The 21,688-nt window shown below is 54.2% G+C and overlaps 1 protein-coding gene across 4 annotated transcripts in view; it reads right to left on the bottom strand.

The window, feature by feature from the left end:
* Positions 1–21,688, bottom strand: part of COL22A1 (collagen type XXII alpha 1 chain) — a 214,286-nt gene that overhangs the window by 141,428 nt on the left and 51,170 nt on the right. For all 4 annotated transcript variants that reach the window (XR_004315107.1, XM_032467724.1, XM_032467723.1 and 1 more), the window contains exons 7-12: positions 17,116–17,391; positions 11,988–12,068; positions 10,702–10,818; positions 7,148–7,192; positions 6,284–6,346; positions 2,334–2,372 (exon numbers count right to left, since the gene is read on the bottom strand). Coding sequence is in view for 3 of the 4 variants with exons in the window: in XM_032467724.1 (XP_032323615.1) it covers positions 2,334–2,372; positions 6,284–6,346; positions 7,148–7,192; positions 10,702–10,818; positions 11,988–12,068; positions 17,116–17,391 (621 nt within the window). In the remaining variant the exon portion in view is untranslated. The remainder of the gene's footprint in view (positions 1–2,333; positions 2,373–6,283; positions 6,347–7,147; positions 7,193–10,701; positions 10,819–11,987; positions 12,069–17,115; positions 17,392–21,688) is intronic.

Raw genomic sequence — 21,688 nt, 5'->3', positions numbered from 1 at the left:
GTCTCAGAACCGCCACCTGCCAGGCCCTCAAGCATCGTCATGTCCCACCCCCTCATGTTTATAGTGAGGCAGCAGAGACCCAGAGACGGAGGTGACTCACCCTGCATCACACAGCGCAGACGTGGCAGAATCTAGACTCAGACTTTGCTAAAAATGCCCAACTGCAAGAGAATGTCAACTGAGGACAGAGCCAGAAGTGCCAGAAGCGGTTCAGCTGCCTGCGTCTCCTGCCGGCACCGAGGAGATCTCCCGGCTGGAGCTGTGACCCAGCAGCTTCGGGTCTGCGAGTGGTGCTGCAGCCCGGGCTTCGGGGCACCGAGCCAGTGCCTCCGGGCACCAGGAGAAGAAGGCTGCCCATCCTGAGCTCAGCCAGAATGGACGAGGCAGAGGGGCATCCGCTGTTCACGGGAGAAGGGGGCCCTGCCAGTTTCCGCCTGGTGACGCCAACACACAAGGACAGCATGTCAATCAGAGGACGGGCTGGCCCAGGAGCTGCACGCTGGCTGCCCGGCGAGCCCGACCCAGACCCAGCACCCTGACTTGCAGGGCTCCAGCCGCCCCAGTCCTGACTGCGAGGAACCTCTGGGGGTCCTGTTAGTACCCCGTGCCCTGGTTCTGAGCCCACAGGCACCAAGCATTGCTGGCAACTACAAAAGCAGCTCCTGGACCTGAGCACCTCGGTCTGGGTGCTGTGCTTCGAGACCCCACGGGGACCATGGCAGGGGGCGCCGTCAGCCCGAGGTTAGGTATCGGGGGACGCAGACTCCAGAACTGACGGCAGAGCTTGAGAGCAGCAGAGCCGACCGAGCCAGGCCTGTCTGGTGTAACGCTACGTCACGCTGGCTGTCACGCTGTCTCTCAAAGGGCTGTGTGTGCCTGCGCAGTAGTTAACTAGGTGCGCGCGTGTGCCTGTGCTTCCAACTGGTAACAAAAAGCGCAGTTCATTGTGGAACAAGTGAAGACACAGAGGAACATCAGGGAGAAAATAAACACCTTCACAGCTCTGCCACCCAGACCAGCGGTTAACGCTGGGGCTGGCCTCCAGAATCCATGTCTCTCTGTCTCTCTCTCACACACGCACACACACGCACATCATAGTGAAACTCTGCAATGTGTTTTCAAAATTAGCAAAATGTTATCTGCATTTTCTGGGTCACTAATGATTCTTCTCAATGTGATTCTGTGTCCTTAGACGTCACTGCGTATTTAGCTGTACGGCAACGCATTCTCCCCTGTGCCCACTACATAGCATTGCGGTCGTTTCCAGTCCGGCTGGTAAGTTCTACTGGCTGGACTGCTGGCTGGAACACGCGGGGTGGACGTGTGCACATCCTTGATTTACCTCCTCAGAGTAACTCTCTAGACAAGAAAGAACCCAATAAAAGGTACCACACAGAGAGCATGGGCTGAAGGCTCCATTTCCACAGTAACTGAACGGAGTGGCACCTGGTTTACACAACCAGCCCTACGCAGCAGGTTGATGCGATAATGATATCTAAGTAATGGTACCTTCCCGGGGTCCAATGACACTGCACTCTGAGTCTACACGTGCCTGGACTCTGGCAAAATAATCAACAGAAACGTATGCTACGAAGTCTTGCAGCTGCCTCTCCTGGGAAATGGGACACGTATTTCTAGTCACTGGTGTGAGTGGAAAATGGCATTTCTGGGGACTGCTTTTTATTTCTCTGTAGAGGCTAGCACTTAAGAAAGCTCTCCTCTTTCCTGGGACCTGCTGCGCTGTGCGCGCTGTGGTGAAGGTAAAGAAGGCGCAGCACTCGCATCCAGGAGGAGGTGGACAGGCCTCCCGTGGCGCCTCCTCTGTTCCTGTGCCGTCATCTCCCCTCCGTCCTTCTGTGACAATCCCCGACTGTTCCCCAGGTTCCTCTGGTCTCTCCCCTCACGTCTATCTGCCATTCAAACCTTCTCCACGTGTCTGATCACCCCGGAGTGCCCAAGGCCTTCCCACCGCTGTGGACAAGACCTCAACATGGTTTGATACTGAATGCCCCGCGTGCTGGCCCGCAGACCACGCCCGCAGCTTGTATCCATGGTCTACGCGCGCCCTCTGCTCCAGGCACTGGGACACCCACACCCTAAACAGGCCCTCCCCCCCCACCCCCCTGCACTGTGCTCACGCTGTCCACGCTGCTTCAACCGCCTGGGTCAGGGGAGGACACGCCCCGAGGCCGGGCACTCAGCCCAGGAGACCTCTTCCCTCCCTCCCAAATCCTTACCAGGCAGCACGCAACTCTCCTGAACCCCAGCCCTCCATCCTGCCCCCGGACCACCCCGCAGCCCTTGGAGGATGGAGACAGCAGCGAGGGGCTTACCTTTTCACCCTTCTCTCCTTGGACAAAAGGCCCTCTGCCCTAGAAAAGGAAAGCAGAAGGCAAAGGTTTGTCACAGAGCATCGCGGCCGCAGCACCTGGGATCTGAAGCAGCCGGGTGCTTCCTCACGGCTCTGCCAAGGAGCCTCTAAGAGACAGCACTTACTTACTGAGTGTTGATTCTCGTGACTTTTATCTCATTTAATTTTTCCAACAGCTCAGTATTACGGTACTATTCTTTTTTCTGCATCAGCTTTATTGAGCTACAATCTACACAGCACATAATTCACCTCAAGTGTACAATTCAATCGTTTTTAAGGATATTTACAGAGTTATGCAGCATCAACTGGAGAGCATTTTCATCACCCCAAAGAGCCCCATACCCATTAGTGGGCACTCCCCTTCCCCCCACCCCCTGCTCTGGGCAAACGCTCTCTACTTTCTGTCTCTATAGATCTGCCTATTCTTAGACATTTTATATAAACAGAACCGTACAACACGTGGGCTCTGATGGCTGGCTTCACAGCCAGTGTTTTCTTAGCAAAGTGTCTTCAAGATTCATCCAGTATTGTAGCACATATCAATACTTCACTTTATTTTGAAATAATATACTACTGCATGGATATAAAAGACAGTTCATTCATCCTATCATCAGGTGATGAGCGTTTGGGTTGTTTCTACTTTTCAGTTATTACATATAATGCTCCTGTGAACAGTCCTGTGCAAGTTTTTGTATGAACATGTTTCATTTCTTTTGCATATGTGCCTAGGAGAGGAGGTGCCGAGTCATATGGTTATTCTGTGTTTAACACTTTAAGGACAGCCAGACTGTTTTTCAAAGCAGCTACAGCATTTTACACCAGCAACATTCCAATGTTCCAACTTCTCCACATTCCTTTATTCTATCATTTATAATAGGCTACTGAAGTCTCTAACCATTGTTAATGAACTATTTCTCCTTTCAGTCCTCAAACTTTGCTTCATGTATTTGGGGGCTCTGTCATTAGGTGCACATACATTTATAACTGCTATATATTTCTGAAGGATTGACACTTTTATTGTTATAAAATGTCCCTCTTTATTACCTTTTGATTTTAAAGTCTATTTTGTCTGCTATTGCTATAGTCACCCCAATTTATGTTTTCTAATGGTAGAATGGATGTTATCCATTCTTTTACTTTATTATATATTTGAATCTAACGTGTGTATCCAATAGACACAGTATAGCCGGATCTTGTTTTTATGTTGTGTGAAAAAAATATGTTTTTTAATTGGTTTAATACATTTACATGCAATGTCATTTTTAATATGTAGTTATTTACATATGCCATTTAACTTCTTGTTTTGCATGTCTCCGGACTTTTTCTGTTCCTTTATTCCTCATTTACTCCTCTTTTATTCCCATTACATGAGTACTTTCAGTGTAACATTTTAATAACTGTAAGTTTATTTTCACTACACAGTTTTGAATTATCTCCTTGGAGGTTGCTCTAGGTTTAGCACTTACATCTTAACCCGTCGGGATCTACTTCAGGTTTACACTGACTCACTTCCAGTGAGGCTCAGAAACACTCCCATGTTATCCTCTCCCTCCTCCCCCTGGTTCGTGCTATTGCCGTTACAAATATTTGTTGAACGCCCAATGATACATTATCACAATTATTACTTTGAGTCTGTCACCCCCCTGCATTCTCACCTCAATTATTTTTGGTGATGAGTCAACGGATAATCTTATAGGGTCTCCTTGTACATATGAGTCATTTTTCTTTTACTGCTTTCAAATTTTTGCTTTGTCTTTTAGCATTTTTTAAAAATTGAATGACAAGGTGTCAGTTTCTAGTTCTCCTGGTATGCTTTCCCGTGACGTTTCTAAGGATGGATCTTTTTGTTTTTCTTGGTCGGAGCTCATTATGCTTCCTGAATGTGTAAATTACTGCTCTTCTATAATTTGCGATGTCTTTATCCGTGACTTTTTTGAATGTTTTCTCTGCTCCTTCTCTGCTCTCCTGGAATCCCCATTACATGCACACTGATGCACTTCCGGGCCCTCACACTTCTCCAAGGTTCTGTTCATTTTTCTTCATTACTTTTTCTCTCTATTCTTAAGATTACATAATCCCTACTGATCTATTTTCAAGAATGCTGGCTCTTTTTTCATCTTTTTAGTGGTTTTTTTTCATTTGTTAGTGTAATTCTAAACTCAAGAATTTCCATTTGGTTCTTTTCTTTTTTTTTTTTTAACAATTTCTCTCTCTTTATGCTCAGTGATTGATGAGACATGGTCACCATATACTTTCCTCTGTTTCCTTAAGGATGATTTCCTTTCGTTCTTTGACTGTAATTATAAGGGCTACTTTGCAGGCTTTGTCTGTTAAGCCCAAAGTCTGTGCCCTCCCACAGGCAGTTTCTGCTGCCTGCTCCTTTCTCCTGTGTATGAGTAAGCTGGGCGTTTCACGAGGCCCCACCTGACCAAGCTGGTCTCATGGTTACACTGAGCCTGAAATCTGCAAAACATGGTGCACGGAGCCAGGCACAGCGTGAGTGCTGGTACAGGGCAGCAGCTCTCCAGTGAGCACAGGACTGAGACTGAAACAGACGCAGGTTCCAATTCTGCCTCTGCCACCTTCAGGCTGTGTGATCATGAGCAATCATGCAAGTCTGAGAATTCTGTGTCCTTCCCATCAAAGAAGTGATGGGACTACGTTTAAAAAGTCCTTTCAAGGAGTAAAGAGAGAACCGACATGAAGCACCTGGGGAGATGGACAGGCGGCACAGCTACAATCACGAGCTGCTGGATGACCATGGGGGTATCTGCCAGACTAGTCCTTCTAGTGCGGAGGCGCTGCCTGGTTATCCTGGGGTTCCCCCTAGGCACCGAGAACCCAACTACACTCCCAAAAATGACAGCTCTCATTCACTGGCTATCCACCACGGGCCAGGCACTATAGACACAAAGCTGTTACTTTCTTTGTTTTGCTGACAGAGTATCTGAGGTTCTCAGAGAGGTTAAGAGGCCTGCTCGCAGTCACACAGCTAATGACACTAGAGCAATTACTGAGGTCCCTCTGACGCCAAACCTGTGCTACTGACGCGACATGATGCAGCGTGCAGGGTTAAGGGCTCCTGCCTGCTCAGGAAATCCTAAGAGCACCAACAGCATTTACCACGCTTCCACACTGTTCTAAACCATTTTCCTGTGTTAACTCACATAGCCCCCATAATGCTACCAGACAGTTAATTTTATCCTCCCCACTTTACAGATGAGGAAACTGAAGGCTGAAAGGTTAAGTATCTTGGTGGAGCCAGCATCTGCTCTCAGCCATTTGGCTCCTAAGCCCTGCTCTGCACCACGAATCGCTCTTCTCTGTGAGTCTTCCCTGACCCACCATCACCCAAGCTCACTCATCAGCCGAGGGCCCCATGAGCACAGCTGGTGTTGGGCCAGGCACTGGGGATGCTGTGATGACAAATCACAAACCAAAGTATCAGGGAGTCAGCGGATTTGGGACCGAGAAGCACCAGTGACGCAGGAGCATGGAGCGGGTGTGTGAGCCGACCTGGCTCAGAAAGACACCCTGGAGACCCACACACAGTGGAGTCTGACGGATGAGAAAGCGTGAGCCAGCCAGAAAGGGGAGGTGACGGGGGAAGAGGTGCTGGACGGGGGGCAAGACGACTCCTGGTAGAAGAAAGCACAGGTGTGATGGCCAGGAGCAGAAATGACCGGTCTGGGGAGTCACAGCTGCTGATTTGGGGCACAGAGTTCTGGGGACGGGGGTGGGAGGTGATGGACGAGGCTGGAGCGGCAGCAGGCCGCCCGTGCCTCGTGGAGAGGGGCTTGGACGTCACTCCCAGGGGCGTGGGGCATGGTGCCGGCACGCACGAGGTGCCCAGCCATTTCTAGGGGAAAGACCTGGTCCTCACGCCAGCTGCGTGGAGGGCCCTCTACTCACCACATCTCCTTTCTCTCCCTTGGGCCCAGGAGCTCCAACAGGCCCAGTGGCTCCCACGTCTCCCTGAGGGGTGGAAACCAGAGATGAGAGTGGGGTCAGGTCCTCCAACCAGGCTCCCCCACACTGGCTGCCCACAGCCCACCTTGCCCCATTTCCCTGGAAGAGGCTGATGCTGTCACTGCCAACTAAACCGTGAGGCCAAGCCTCCCACCCCTAGAGAGGGAGGGCGCATCTGAATAATTTCTCCAATTCCTCCAACTCAGGGCATCCTGAGACAGCCAAGTGGATGAGAGCACCACGTGCCTGACCCCAGGGGTGGCCTGGCGTCTGTGTGTGGCCAGCGCCCCAGGAGCACAGTCAGAAGCCCCGGGTTGACCCCGGCTCTGCCACTTAACATGAGAACATCAGTACTCTTTATGCCTTGGGATCCTCCTCTGAGAAATGGGCATGCGGTCGTGAGCACAGACAAGAGCACAAAGGTGCTCTGGAAACTGCCAGAGGTCAACCAGGGCCCCCCGACTATGCCATCTGTACATCTGTGCCCTGGAGGGCCCTGGACCCCCACGGCAGTCCATGAAGAGAGAGGCGCACACAGAGGAGAAAAGTATCTGCAAAGGAAGAAAAGACTCCTCTTCATGCTGTCAGACAGAACTGGTGGCTCTGGGCCGTGAAGATGCTCAGAGGCTCCCAATTTACGCCACCTGCTTTATCCCCGCACCCCAACAAGCCCAGGAGCAAAACACCGCAGGACAGTCAGCGAACACGCTGCCGGCGCCGGTGTTTTTTTTTTCTTTCTTTCTTCCAAAGAGAGCAAATCCCAGGACCCTGGGCTCTGAGGGCACCCCTGCCGGCTCTGGCACTGACCTTTGGGCCGGGGAGTCCCATGGGGCCGTCGAAGCCCTTCTCGCCCTAAAGGAGGGAAGAAAAAAGAAAACGAGTAAGGCTCTGGTTTAGCGCCTCTCCCTTCTCTCTGCGCCTGCTGTTTGTCCCCTCCACACGCGCAGCAGCCCGTCCCTCCGCCAGCTGCGTTTACTGGAGCTGAGAGCCCCGGTTCTCAGGCTGCCGGCCTCCGTGGGGCGCTGGGACACGGCCCCCAACACGGCCACTGGGGGAGGAAGGAGGAACAAGCAGGGGGGCCCCTGCAGGCTGTTTTCACCTGATGCGCCACCACTGCAATTAAAGGGCCACGCGGTCCGCTCCACTTGCTCACAAAACGTACCCAGAGGCAACCTCTAAATGCAAACGTGATTCACTTTTTAAAATATGCGCTATTTGATTCGTGAGAGGTCTTATCACTGGATTTAAAAATGGGATCTGTTAAGCTGGAGAGGCAGGTAAACGCCGTGCTAAACACAAGGCCACACGACTCACACAGCTGTCTGTATGTCAATCTCACCACATAAACAAAAAGAAACGGGGCCCCACACCTGTTTGCACGTGTGCGCCACCCACCACTGAAGACAGCGTACAGGCGCGTCACAGTCATGGCCGTGTATTCAGCGACTTCAAGAATCTATATTTTAAAAACGCATTCATAGGTGTCATTTATACATGGAAGAGGAGATGAACATTGTGTGTGTGTGTGAGAGAGAGAGAGAGAGAGAGAGAGAGAGAGAGAGAGAGAGAGAGAGCGAGCGAGCGCTCACACTGCCACACAGCCCATGCGCACCAGGATGAGTCTGAACGTGTGGACCCAAAAGGCACCAGGCGGAGGTGAATAATGGAAATGTTTTGTAAACGGAATCGAAGATTTAAGCCGTCAGAAGTCAAGCCTGCCCGTGACCAGAGTTCTTCCTTCCAGGAGAGAACCCTCGGACTCCCTGGGCCCCGTGCGGTAATTTTCTATGGATTTGAAGCAGGAGGAGGCAGAGGCAACACCGACTTAGTGAGGGGTTGTCAGAGCTCCTCCACGTGGCCCTTCTGGGGAGAGGGGAGACGCAGGCCCTTCCTACCCCCAGTACTTGGCAGGCTCCCGAGCTGGCCCGATGGTAAGTGAGCTCCCCAGGCCTGGGCATGGCCTCCTGACCTCCGGAGGTCCCAGAGCCCCAGCCAGACAGCAGACCTCAGGACTTTTGAGGACCATGTCCTATGCACCTATAATCTCAGTGCTCAGCACAGAGTGGGTGCTTCGTGTTTATTCTCAAAAACAAGAATGACTGAGTGAGTAACGGAATGGATCACTGGGTGATGCCTACCCTGCAGTTTGAGGCTGGGCCCTGGAAGGCTGACTGGTGATCCTGACCAGTGAGACCCTGTCCTGCCAGTGAGAAAGAAAGGGTGTGTTCCTTCATCCCTCTCTCCCACCTTCCACCCGCCGTCCGTCTCCCCATCCTTCGTATCCCGCGTAATCCATCAGTTCAACCACTATTTAATAATACCAGTGGCAGAAAATAGACACAGGAAGATTCAGTCTTTGCCATCGGGAACGTATGGCTTATGGAAGTAAGGACAAGCAGACATTTTCAATCCAACGTGATCGCTGTCATGGTGGATGGAAGAAGAGGGAGAGAAAGGGTCATAATGTCTCACAGACAGCAGGGCCTGAGCAAACAATCATTGAATGGGTGGATGTGAACCTGTGGAAGGAGAGAAGGAGGGGAGGAAGGGAGGAAGGGATGAAGGGAGGGAGAGAGGAGGGAATCATACAGACAATAATGTGCTCACAGGAGGATTCTCTGGGCAGGTCTTGAAAGGAGAGCAGGATTAAAGATAAAAAAAGGGGGAACTGGGGAAAGATGCCCCAGGCAGAAGATGCTGCAAATGGAAATTCTGGGAGGCAACAAAGACCACGCGCTCCAAGGAGCAGGAAGTTCTGGCTGCCTGGGGATTGGGAGGGGAAGGTGGAGTGAGCTGAGGCTAGAAAAGCAACTGGGACACACCAGGGCCACCCAGAGTGGGGGCGGTGGGGGAGGGGATCTACAAGCCAATCCGAGGAGGTTGGTGGCCATCCAGCAGGTGTCTGCGAGCTGGAGGGTGGGAAGGGAGGTGGGAGGCCTGCTCAAGCCCAGACTTCCCTCCCTGGGGTTCCTGCCAGGGACCACAGTGGCCTCGGTGGGACATGGCCACGGCAGGACTCTGGGGAAACCATGAACTGGGCGAGCTAGTGCCCACCCACCAGCTGGGCACAGTCTGCACACTCGTGATCCAAACCCTTCTCGTTAGGGGGGTTTTAAAGGAAAACAAGGATTCAAAAGGACTGCGCTTGGACAGCTGCACCTGTTACTACCCTGACAGGCGAGACCCAGATCGACTCTGTCTGTGGCCCGCCCTGAGCCTGCGGTGCTGGCGGAGGAGCCCCGCTCAGCGCCCTGCGTGCCCCGGCCGGCCCCTCCCTCGTTTCCCCCACTCCTGATCCAGCACCAGGCCGGGGGTGCCCAGCTCCATCCACTGCCCAGAGAGAGCCTCCACTCACAGCCTGGCTGAGCTGGCTCCTTGCAGCCTCCGGCAAGCTGGGCCCCAGATGACAGCCCCACCTGACTGAGAGCCCCCTGGGTGGAGAGAAGGACAGAGGGAGTGAGGGGGACAGAGGAGAGGAAACGAGGGAGGCCAGGACAGACGGGCTGACTGGGAGAGAACTGCTAGGGAATTCTCAGTGTGTCCACGCCATTTCATTCCACCACGATGTCGTATTTTGCTCTGTGTCTCCCGGGGCCTCACAAAGTCAGGGAGTGACTCCTGCACGCCGGCCGGAGCTGCGAGGGCAAGAGAGCAGTGGCTACACGGGACGCTGGAGACGGAGGCCCCGGGCTCCAGCCAGCAGATCTTCATGGAGACCATCTCCAGCACAGTGCCACACCTGTCATCCCTTTTTCGGTCTGTTTGTTCTGCTCAAACAGCAGACATACTTGTTATCTTATTAAAAGGGCCGCTGGTCTACAGGCAAACAGCAGACGAGGGCCTCAGGCACTGGATGAGACATCTCCCCCAGGCGAACAGGCAGAGACGGTGGTGCTAAGAAACACGCTAGTGTTTAAAATTAGAAACAAGATGCATTAAACTCTAGTCTTCCATGCATTCAGATTACACGGCGTGGCTAATTACAGGAAACTCTGAGGAGGAAGGACGAGGGTGCGCCCCATGGGGCACACCTAACCCTCACGCAGTGCTCCTTCTGAGACTTACTCTCAAAGCAAATCTGGCTTGTTTAGACGCACATGAATGAAGAGGACACCAGTAGGAGGCAGAGGAACCCTGGGAGTACATGATTAGCTTCAGGAAAATGTTCATCAGAGCTGGGTCTGAGGAGCTCCCCTCCCACTGTGCACAAAAATCAAGAAAGGAGATGTCCAAGGAGCAAGAACAGTCCCCTGACAGGGGGTCATCTGGGTTCTGGGGCCATCGTGACCTGGCAGACCACGTGCATGATGGGAAATTCCCACCTCCACTGCTCCTTCTACTGGCTACCCCGTAGATGGTACCTTTTCTCCAGGTGGGCAGGAGCAGTTGATGGTCTTCAAAAGTCCGATCTGTTCACTACCAGAGGTGGGAGGCGGCTGGGGTGGGGGTGAGGGCTCCGTCAGGACGGTCACCTGGCACTGGAAGGAAAGCCCAGAGGTCAGAACCTGACCTCCAGCCCTGCACCACTCTCTGGAGCTTCCCTGGAACCTGGCACAGGCAAACGGGAGCCAGGAACCCTGAGGACGCTGGAGCCTGAGACAGGAGGGCAAGGAATGTCTGACCACCACAGGTCCTGGTACCCCCAGGCCTTGGAGTCAGACTGGCCTGGGCCAACCTGTCTCAGCCTCTTCACTGGCCTCTCAGCCACCTGCGAGCTTAGCCTCTGTGAGCCTCAGTGTTGACCTCTGCAGAATGGGGACAAGGGTGTTTCCGTCATAATGTGGTGAAGGAGGATTTAACGGGATGGGACTAAAGCATCCAGCTCAGTGTCTCGGACACAGGGACCCAGGAGGCGCTCGACAATGACTTATTTCCTTACCTTCACCACTCCCCACCCTCCCTCTCTGCCTTCCTCCTCCCTTCCTCCTTTCCCTTCACTCTCTCCTGCCCTGATCTGCCTTCCCCCCTCTCCTTCCTCCCCTCTGCCTCACTCTCACCTAAACCCCCAGCTCTGGTAACTACTGCCCCCAGGGGCCTGTGCACACACTGACCGAGCGTGCACGGTGCCCCGGGACTGGGCCAGCCCTGTACCTGGATACGAGCCTGCAACCCTGGGGGGCAAGACTAGTCCCACCTTCCAAGCAGCCTTGGGACTGGCGCTTGGTACAGATCGGGGGGAGGGCAGCACTTGGACAGAGGCAGGGCTGAGGAGGTCCTGGGGAGAGGCAGAATGACACGGAGGGTCCAGGCCACGCTCCACTCGGTCCCGCCTTTCAGAGCCCTGGCCCGTGTTGCCTCCCGTCCCGCTGACCAGCCCTCCTCCCCCTCCGAGCGCTGGCAGCAGGGGTGCCACTCCCTCCGAGGGACCCGCTGCCCGCCTCTGCCTCTGCTCCCGGGGCTGGGCCTCATCGCTGGAACGACAGCCTCAGGGGGTGCTGACTGAGGCCCAGGTGGACCTGAAGACCCGCTCCCCTGACCCACACCCTGCTTGGCCAGGAAACAGAACCCTAGTGGGGCCCACTTGGGCCCCGTCCCAGGTCTCATTCTGATGGCAGGCATCCCCCACTCCTAGGCCCTGGACACCCCCTCCTCAGGGAGCCAGGGAGCCGTTTCTTCCCAACCCCTCCAGGCAAGGGTCTCGACTCACCGGACCCGATGGGATGTCACAGCAAGTCTCCAGTTCTGCGTGTCGGGAGTCACAGTAGATCACAACCCGCTGGAGGTCAAACTGGGGGAGGCAGGACAGAGAGTGAGGCTGGGGGCTGTGGGACCCAGACTCCGCCCTGGCTTCAGGCAGGCCCACGTCCTGCCTCAGGGCCCGCAGTGGTCTGACCCTGAGGTGGACTTCAGAAGGAGCCTAAGTGTCACCTACGTACAGCTCCTCCTTCTAGCAGTGGGCGCCCCAAGGACAAGGAGACAAGGCAGCACAGGTGAAAGGCAGAGCCATCTTCTGCCGAGTGCGCTACGACCCCCCCGCCGCCCCGTCACACGCACCCCCCTCCCTACCCGCTGTCACTGCTGTCATTTAAAGCCCCCACTGTGATGCCATCGCCAACAGTCTCCAAAAGTTCACTGTACTCCTATGTTCAGCTCTCCAGGCATCTCCACGTGGTGGCTTCAGTGAGCTTCTTATATTAAAAATTTGCTTCTTGCCTTCCTTAATACCACAGCCCCTTAACACAACATAAAGGAGCTGTGGAGTCACACACACACACATGCACGTGTATACACAACGTGTGCACACACACTTACACACACGTGCACACGCCCCTGCAGGTGCATGTCTGCAGAGTCTGCAGATGAAGCCAGGACTTCTGGAGGATGGTCAGGCCCCCAGAACCGGCTCTGCCTGCCTCTCCAGGTCTATTTCTCTGCACTCCACACCCACCATCTACAACATTCAACCTCACGGCTTCTCAAGCCCATGCCTTTGCATGTGGCCCCTCTTCTGGGAAAGTCCCTGAGCAACTAGCAAACTCCTAGTCACCCCCAAAACCATGCTGAAGCATCCCCTGAGCAGCCGTCTTAAAAATAAGCCCACAGATTCTTTGATGCCCCTGCAAGAGATGGAACCCCATCCCTCTCCCCTTGAGTGCAGGGGGGCCTGGTCACTGGCTTCTCATGAACAGAACATGGCAGAAGTGATGGCGTGTCACTCAAGACCAGGTCACAGAAACACTAGCTTCTGTCTCCAGTGTCTCTCTCTCTCTCACACACACACATCACTCAGCCTGGGGGTCACCAGCTGCCACGCTGGGAGCTGCCCCATGGAGGCAGCCCCCAGCAGGCGGCCCCCAGGAGGTGGCCAGCAAGCCCCGGAGCGAGCTGGGAGGCGGTGTTTCAGCCCCGCCTGAACTTCAGGGTGACGGCAGCGGTAGCCAACAGCTTGCTGGTGACTCTTGCAAGACCCACCCAGCTGGGCCCCTCCCAGATCCCAGACCCACAGAAACTACGAGACAAAACACCTCTGTCGTCTCCATCTGGTGTTGGGTTTTTTTTTGGGGGGGGGTATTCGTTATGTAGCTACTGCTAACTCATACATTCCCTCTACTGTCAGGAAGGGCTCATGGGCCCCTTCGCCACCACACGGCTCCTGGTGCAGACGGCTAGCGTGAGCAGGGCGGACTGCACGACGGGTGTACATGTGTGTGTCCGTCTCTCCCCGGGCTCCCCACGCTGCCTGCATCCCTCAACCACCCGGAGCCCTGTCTTCCCACCTGCTTTCCCCTCGAAGGTCCTCCTGCCTGCTCTTCACGAGGCTGGCTCCTGTCACCTCCCCCCTCTGTGACCACCCATCAGAGCCCGGCCCTCCCTGTCCCTGTCACCCTGCACATCCTCGTCACAGCAATCACTCTGGTCCATCATTCTGTGTGCGGCTCTCAGTTTACTCTTTAAACTGGGCTTCCCCTGCTGGAACTCAGCTCTGTGAGGCAGGCCCCTCGTGTTTCTGCTCCTTCTCTGTATCCCCAGTCCCAGAGCAGCTCCTGACGCAGCAGAGGTCTCAGAGGCACAGAATTAACGGCTGAAGGCGCGCACACACGGAAGAATACTTATGGAACGGAACTAGGGCTGAACCGATGGACGGAGAAATGCTCATTTTATTAAACGCTGATGCTGAGCGCAGCTGGCCTCGCACCTCCCTGGGTCCTTCTCCGGCCTGTGCTGCACTCGGGGGCCCTGAGCACGCTGACCAGGCCGGCGGTCAGCCCGACCTCGTCCTCCGGGCTCTGGGACACGCACCAGTGGATGTAAACCCGCCCCCCCCCGACTTGGCTCAGAAGGAACAATAACAATTCCAGTCGTCCGTCTGTTGTATTTCCTGCAGGGACACCGGCCCACAGACAGGAGGAAAGGACAAAACACAGAGTCAAGTTTCTGAACAAGGCCTGTTTGAAAGAGAGGGTCCTGCCGTCTGCATCAGCAGGAGCACATGTTCGGCAGCTGGGCCCGTCTGGCCAGGTGGCGGGGACAGAGATGGGGGGAAAGGCAAAGGCTCAGGGTCAGGGCGGAGCGTGGGTGGCCTGCGGCCTGCAGAGATGCTCCCCGGTGGGGCAACAGGGCCTGGGAGCCAGAAGGGGTCCCTTCCGATTGCCTAAATCCCACCCTGCCCTGGCCACCCCCACCTTCCTCTCCACCCACCACCGCCACCAAGTCAAGGGGTCCACCTCCTGACACCCCCCGGCCCCCGCTCCACTCTGAGACCTCTGCTCATGTCTGCCCCCTTAGCAGTTCTGTGCTGAACTACTGCAGGGACCGCTCCCTTCCCCGGCCTCTCTCTGGGTTCCACCGTATGCAGTTTGGTGGCCCTTTTCTGGCTACAGTCTGGAAACCAATTCAGGAGCAGAGAGCTTAGAATCTGGGGTCAGCCAGGCTGGGGTCTGGGCCTCAGCTCTGCTCTTCTCTCAGAGCAGCTGGGCAAGACCCTGATCCCCTGAAGCTCGGTCTCCTCTCCTGCTGGATGGGGATGCTGACACTGACGCGCCGGGTGTGGTGAAGACCCAGGGGTCACAGATGCGCGGTCCAGTGCAGGCACACCCACAGGACACTGTGGTCTCTCCCTGCTGCGTCCAGGCCCCAAGCCCTGTGGTCACAAGTACCCCAGCCTCGCTTTTAGAAGGCTTGCAAAGGAGCAAGGGACTTACTGATATTGATTCGCTCTCCCTGCATTTCATCAGGATTCGTTTTTAGTCTAGGAACCCAACAGGAAACAGGAGGTGGGCACAGGGTTCCACTGACAGACACCAGGCTCTGGGGCTCCCCGGTACCGGGTACAGGTATCAGGTACAAGGACACGGGCGGTGCGGGACTCCGTGTGCCGTGACAGCTGGGCGGGGACGGGGCTGGCGCGTGAGCTGCAGTTTTAGTGGGTGGGCTTCCTGCCCTCTCCTCACCCCCCAGCTCTCCCCTTTCTAGGACCTCTGTCCAACTTACTGTCGCCTTCACTTTAAGGAATCTGTACACAGACAGTATTTGCAATCTAGTGTTTACCTAACAAAGCAAATTACAACAGACTTTATCACTTTGATTATGGTGTCTTTTGCCCATAATACCATTTCTTGAATCTGGATGTAGTCAAACAGACTCATTTTTTTAAGTTTATGGTTTGCCCTCGACAGATCAGGAAACAATATTTGCAATATATATAATATATAAGCAGTTAGTGTCCAGAATATATACAGATTATTTAGAAATAATTGCAAAAAAAGCATAATCATTGTAAAAACAGTCAAATGCTGTGAGCCAGCATGAAGCGGAAGTCAAGTGGGCAATCAGCACACTCGTGGGAGGACTTCTGAGCTCCGCGGAGACGCAGACGGAGACCACAGTAAAACGCCACCGCGCCCCTTCATAGTACCTCTGACCAACTCACTCTCGCCTTCACGTTAAGAAATCTGTATACAGACAATATTTGTAATCTACTGTTTTGATTGGAAAACAGCGAAAATGTCAAAAAAAAAACTATCAAAGTGTTGGTGAGGATCTAAGGAAATCTTCCCTATACTGCTGTTAGGCACATAAATGTTCTGTCACTTTGTTGAGAAGTTAAAATGTGCTGGAAAGGCAAAAACTGTTTACCCTACAATCTCGTCACTGAACCCAAGGGTACGCACCCCAGAGGAACTCTCTCACTGGCCTGCATCTCCAGCCTCAAGAGTGTCACCCTGTCTCCTCCATGAGGAAAGCCCTTTGCAAATGTTCCACCTTTGCTCACACCGATTATGATGGTGAAATATCAGAACAATCTAAACTTCCGCTAACAGGATACAAACAAGCAAAATAAAGTATTACGAAGCAGCTAAAAGAAGGAACAAAAGCTTAGACACAGAATCTTGAGAACAGAAAAGCAAGATGTGGCTAAGTATGCTGGACATCATTTACATAAATTTCAAAGGAATCCAGCACACGTCCAACAACACAGTATTTGATAATGAATATGCCCAGAAGTGTAAACTAATCAAAGAAATAGTTTGGGGAAGAGCCCGTCCAGACCATGGGCTAGTCATTTCTCGGGAAGCAGGGGCTGCCTCCGGCCGTGGGGGATAAAGCTGACCTGACCTCAGCCTGATGACGGCAGGTAAGTGCGCATGTGTCCTGCGTGCGTGTCTGCATGGACAGGTGTGGGAATGCATTTCTAGAGGAAAGAAAGAAAGAAAGACTACAAGAAAGTGAAAAGGAGAGAAAGGAAGTCGGGGGGAGAGGAAGAACACTGGCAGGGAGGTGGTGCCAGGACCGCCGTCCAGGCACTGACCCGTCCCAGCCGCTCCCCTGCGCGGTGCGCTGGGGATGAGTTTTACTTATTTCCCATATACTTTCCTAGAGTTTCCAAGCTTTCTACAATCCGAGAAGAAAGGGGAAAGAGTGTCTATGTAAATCTACAAGGAACCTTATAACTCTATTTCCCTTTCTGTCCCTACCTGAGCCCTTGGCAAGATGCCTGGAAAACTCTGGAAGGAAGTTTCACTCTTCTCTGCCAAGCCTACACATAGATGCAGACTTACGTCCCGTGTCTCCAGTGCTGAGCACAGTGTCGGGCACACAGAAGGCGCTCAGTGTGTAGGTGAGAAACGACTGATGAAACGGCTACATAACCAGAGGAAGGCATGAGTGTGGTGGGGATACAGCCGTTTTCTGAGTCAGGGCCTCCCATCTAGGACAGTCTAAGATGATGCCCTGATCAACGGGCCAGGCAGGTGAGGGGACGTCGGGGGCACCTGGCTCGGAGGCCCTCCCTGGGGGCCCCAGGACCCCGGCCGCGGAGGCGGGCCGGTACTCACGTCGATGGGCACGCTGTCATAGAGGCGCTTGCCCATCACGGTCTTGCCCTGGATTTCGATGTTCTCCCTCTCCTCCAGGGGCAGCGTCTGCACCAGCGCACAGTCAATGTACAGGGAGACGTTCTGCGCCTGGATGCTCAGGGCCACCTTGTGCCAGTCCCGGTCGAAGAGGTCACTGACCCGGGGACCTCGGAAGACCACCCTGACGGCATCCTTCATGGCGCCCACAGCGTTGTACTCAACGGCCTTGTTCTCGCCGTCCAGCCGGATGGACACCTGGGGATGAGAGAACCAGGGGCTCCTTGAGCTGCAGGGGACCAAGAGAGGGGCAGGCAGGTGGGGAGGGGAGATCACAGAGTCAGACCTGACAAACCTGAGTCAGATCCTGGCTGTGACCCTTACCAGCTGCTCAGCCTCGGGCAAATCGCCTCACATCCCTAAGCCTTGGCTTCTCCTCAACATAATGCTACTGATACCTCCCGGGCAGGCTGTCCTCAGCCTTAAACTAAATGGAAGACTTGAGCTCACACATTAATCCAGGGGTTGAAACCTTAAATGCCCAGAGGGGCTCTGCTGGTAGGAGCGCCTGTAAGACTGCGAGGCCACTGGTGCAGAAGGGCTTGGGCTGTGAGACCGACCAGAAACCCTGACTGGATTCAGCACCTTTTAAAACCCCAGGTTGCAAAATGAAACATATTCATGTCCGGATGCCGGGTGCCAGCCTGAGACCTCGTCCATTAACCCCCACTTCTCTTACCTTGAGGATAAAATTGAAGCCCCATTAGAATAAAGTAATTCGTGTCAGGTACCATGCCTGTCTTTTGCACTGGATGCCCCCTCAGCCCTTTGCAAAATGCCTGGAAAACTCTGGAACAAACGTTTATTTTTCTGTTTTTTAAGAATGAATGAACGAATGAATGAATAAATGTGCATCTACAGGCTGGCACACTATTTGCTGAGCATCCTCTGTGACGGGTAAGCAACCTGTCAGGTGTCAGGGATGCCAGAGTGAGCCAGCCCGACACTCCAGCAGCGCGTGGAGGTGGGGGACCCAACCTCGCTTGGAAGACAGGCACTCACGGAGCGTGTGGGTGGGGTGAGTAGATTCGTGTCCAGTCTCTGCGGGGTCAGGCTTCAATTGCTGATACCCATGCTCCGTCCCTCTCTGCCTGGATCTGGGCTCCCAGACCAGAATCTCTGACTTCTTCACCTGGACTCCTGTGCCCTTTGGCTTCCAGTGAGTCTGGCAGCGGAGGTCAAAGAGCAGGAAGAGAGGCTCTGAGACTGACACTTCCTGCCCTGCCCTGCTTCCCCTGGTTCCAGATGGCTATGACCCTCCCCCTGCCATGGCTCTTTGCGAGCTCTCCCTCCTCCATGACTCTGGAACTCACCGTCTCCACTAACCACCAACCTCCCCTGCCCAGGCTGCCCTGGCTCTGGGCGGAAGCTTCCTGCTGTTGCTAATTCCAGGATGTGGCAATCTCTCTCACTGGTGTCCTTAACCCTGACCCTTAACCTCATCAGCTCCGTTAATCCTGGACACTTTGCTGAAACACGCTTCACGAATCTGGGCTGTCTGTTGCTCGCCTACAACCGAGTCACTTCTAAGCTGTGTGACCTTGGGCAGGTTGTTCAACCTCTCTGTACTGTTTCCTCATGTGTAAAATGGCACCCATGACAGCGCCTACTTCACAGAATTCTTATGAGGATTAAGTGAATTAACACACACGTAAAACACTTATGCAGCATTTATTATACTCCAGGCACTGTTCTAAATACTAGCTATACCAAATCAAGTAAGCCAGTTCAAAGATGTCACCTCGGTGACGCCGCCTCTGACACACACACACACGTAACTGGATCTAACCTGGTGACCTGCTCACACGCCCTCAGGCGAGGTAATTTAGTTACTTTTGTCACAGCACTTCGGGTCAGTGTATGCAAGTATCTCATTCATTTATTTTGTCCCCGTTTCTTGCCTGCTCCACACTCTGCTTTCAAGCTGGCATCTCTTTAACCCAGGGGCCAGGACAAGGCAGGCCACACAGCAGCTCTCAGTAGCCAGGGACTGAATGAACGACTGAATGAGAGCCCGAGGGTAAAAGAAGGTACCCACCGCCCTGCGGAGGATCAGCCACAGTGCTTACACCACCCGGGGTTTTCTGGTTTCTGTCTGGGCCCCACGTGGCTTCAGTACAGCCAAGGGGGACCTAAGATTTCTCTCTAATTACCTTGCCTGCTGATACATTAGGGTTAGGGTGGAAAACCAAACTACAAATCCCTGACTAATAACCTGGAGCGTCTCACACACATCATCTAACGCTCCATGATGAAACGTGGTCTGCCATTTCCTGAAGTTCGTTTCAGCTGTTTGAGCCCTGTATCCCTGAGCCACCGCGGGGGCTTCCTGAGGCCGTAGGTTTATTTGTCAATGTTCTTCTTCCTTCTAGCACAATACAGAGCAGAGGAGGGCCCAAGGGCCTGAGTCCCGTATCTACAGTATTAGCTGGGGCTCAGGAAGGCACTTCACGGCTCAGATCCATCAGCAAACCCTGCTGATTCTATTTTCAAAATATCCAGAATCCAACCATTTCTCCCCAAGTCACTGTTACTAGGGGGTCAGAGTCAACACCATCTCCTGCCGAGAGGACTCCAGTCCCCTAGGCTCTTGTTCAAGGCCTGCCCGCCTCCCAGCGCCTAGTCTAAGTCCTGACACTGGCCTACGAGGCTATGAAACCTGGCCCCCACCCCAACCTGAGCCCACCTCTCACCACCCACCACACTCTGCTCCATTGCCAGCCTCTCCTCTTCCTGCCCCTTTGTCGTATCTGGAATGAATGGATGTTCCTCGGCCTCTCCAAATGACAAGTTTGGGGAATGCCACCTGCCAAGGGTGGATGTAAATACCACGGATATAAAAACCTAGGTCCTGTTACAGGTCTACAATGGCTCCAGAAGCGGGGGAATATTGCTAACACCACTCTGCTCACAGACTGTCTTCTCCTGGCCGTGGTCCATTTCTCCTGTGTCCAGCCAGGACTCCGCCAAGGCCTGGGGTGGCCACCATGGGCACTTCCAGGGCCAGGCACTCTCCGGGGCTGGCTCAATGGAATGGAACTGCCGGGTGCCTCTCTGAAAATGAGCCTAAAGTTTTCTTGGGCAGGTTCTGCCTCCGCACTTGTCTCCGGAATTGCAGCCCGTGGCTCGTTCCAGCAGAAGGAGGAGAGGAGGCAGCCACGGCCGGCAGGGAGAACACAGCTCTGCACACGCCTTGAAGGAAGAGGATGTTGACTTCAGGGGTGGTGTGGGCTCGCCCCACAGGAATGTCATGGCACTGGACCCCTAAAAACTGGAGACACCAGACCCGCGTGTCTGCAGACGGGGGCGGCTGAGGGTTATGATGAGCTGCCTGCTCTCTGGAAAAAGAGCCTCTGGAGAAGAATCTCACTCCTCCACTCAGCCTCCCACACTGAGGAAACCAGGCCACCTGGCAGCCAAGCCTGAGGGTGGTTACGCACCTTAGTCTGACCAGGATGCTGCAGGAAAGGCATTCAGCAGGACTAACTCATGGGCCGGAGCCCGCGGGGCACGGTGGGTAACACAAATCTGGAGCTTGATGGCCTGGGTTCAAACCCCACCTCCCCTCCTCACGAGCCACGAAGACACAGGCAGGTGCCTCAGTTCGCCATGGTTCAGGCCCTCCTTGTAAGATGGCAGCGTAGAACCTGCCCACAGGGTTGCCCCAAGGACCGTGTGAAGATCTGCAAAGCACTCGGGACCACCCTCAGCTCCTACTGAGTGTGGGTGAGTGCGGGTGAGACCCGTGCATGGCGTCAGGGTCCAGCTCCAACCGCAGGGAGGGGAGCTGGCTGCTGGGCACAGCCCTCTCTCAGGAGCAGCCTGTGAGAGCAGCTGCCGTGGTCCCGTGGCTTGAGCATGTTTCTGGTTTATTTCAACCCCAAATGAAAATACAGCCAGCATCCCCAACTGAAGATGGGTGACGTCTCCACACAGTTCAGTCTCAAGAGAGGACAAGGGCGGTGATACAGCTACGGCGGGCCCACGGACTCCGAGGAAGCGGGGCTCGGGGTTTGGCAGAGCACAAAAAGTAGAGTCACCTGCATCTCAAACAAACGTACTGTGTTGCTGGCGTGGGCCTGGAGATGAGACCTTCCTGGCTCTGCTGTGTGTGGTTGATGGGAATGGAGAGCCCCATGCACCAGAGGTGGGCAAAGATGGGCTTCAGAGCTCCATCCAAGGTAAAACCAAAGAACATCATTTAAAAAAACTGTCTTACACTCAGTCAGTGTTCTAGACACTTCAGAGACATTATTCCCCCGATGCCTCCACCAACCAGACACGGCAGGCATCCTGTTTCCATTTTCGGGCTAAGAACAGCAAGACCCAGAAAGCGCATGAGTCCCCGAGCCCACACCCAGAAAGGAGCAGATACAAGGCACAAACCCAGGTCCTGCTGGCTCTGAGCCCGTGTCCCCCACCACACCATGAACACGCTGCTAACAGAGCGCATGCCGAGGACAGCAGGGCTGGCTGCCACCTCCCTGGCTGGGCT

Source organism: Camelus ferus, chromosome 25 (assembly GCF_009834535.1).
Source record: "Camelus ferus isolate YT-003-E chromosome 25, BCGSAC_Cfer_1.0, whole genome shotgun sequence".
Classification (NCBI taxonomy): Eukaryota; Metazoa; Chordata; class Mammalia; order Artiodactyla; family Camelidae; genus Camelus; species Camelus ferus.
The sequence above is the reverse complement of the archived record's forward strand: the minus strand, read 5'-3'. Positions and strand labels throughout refer to the sequence as shown.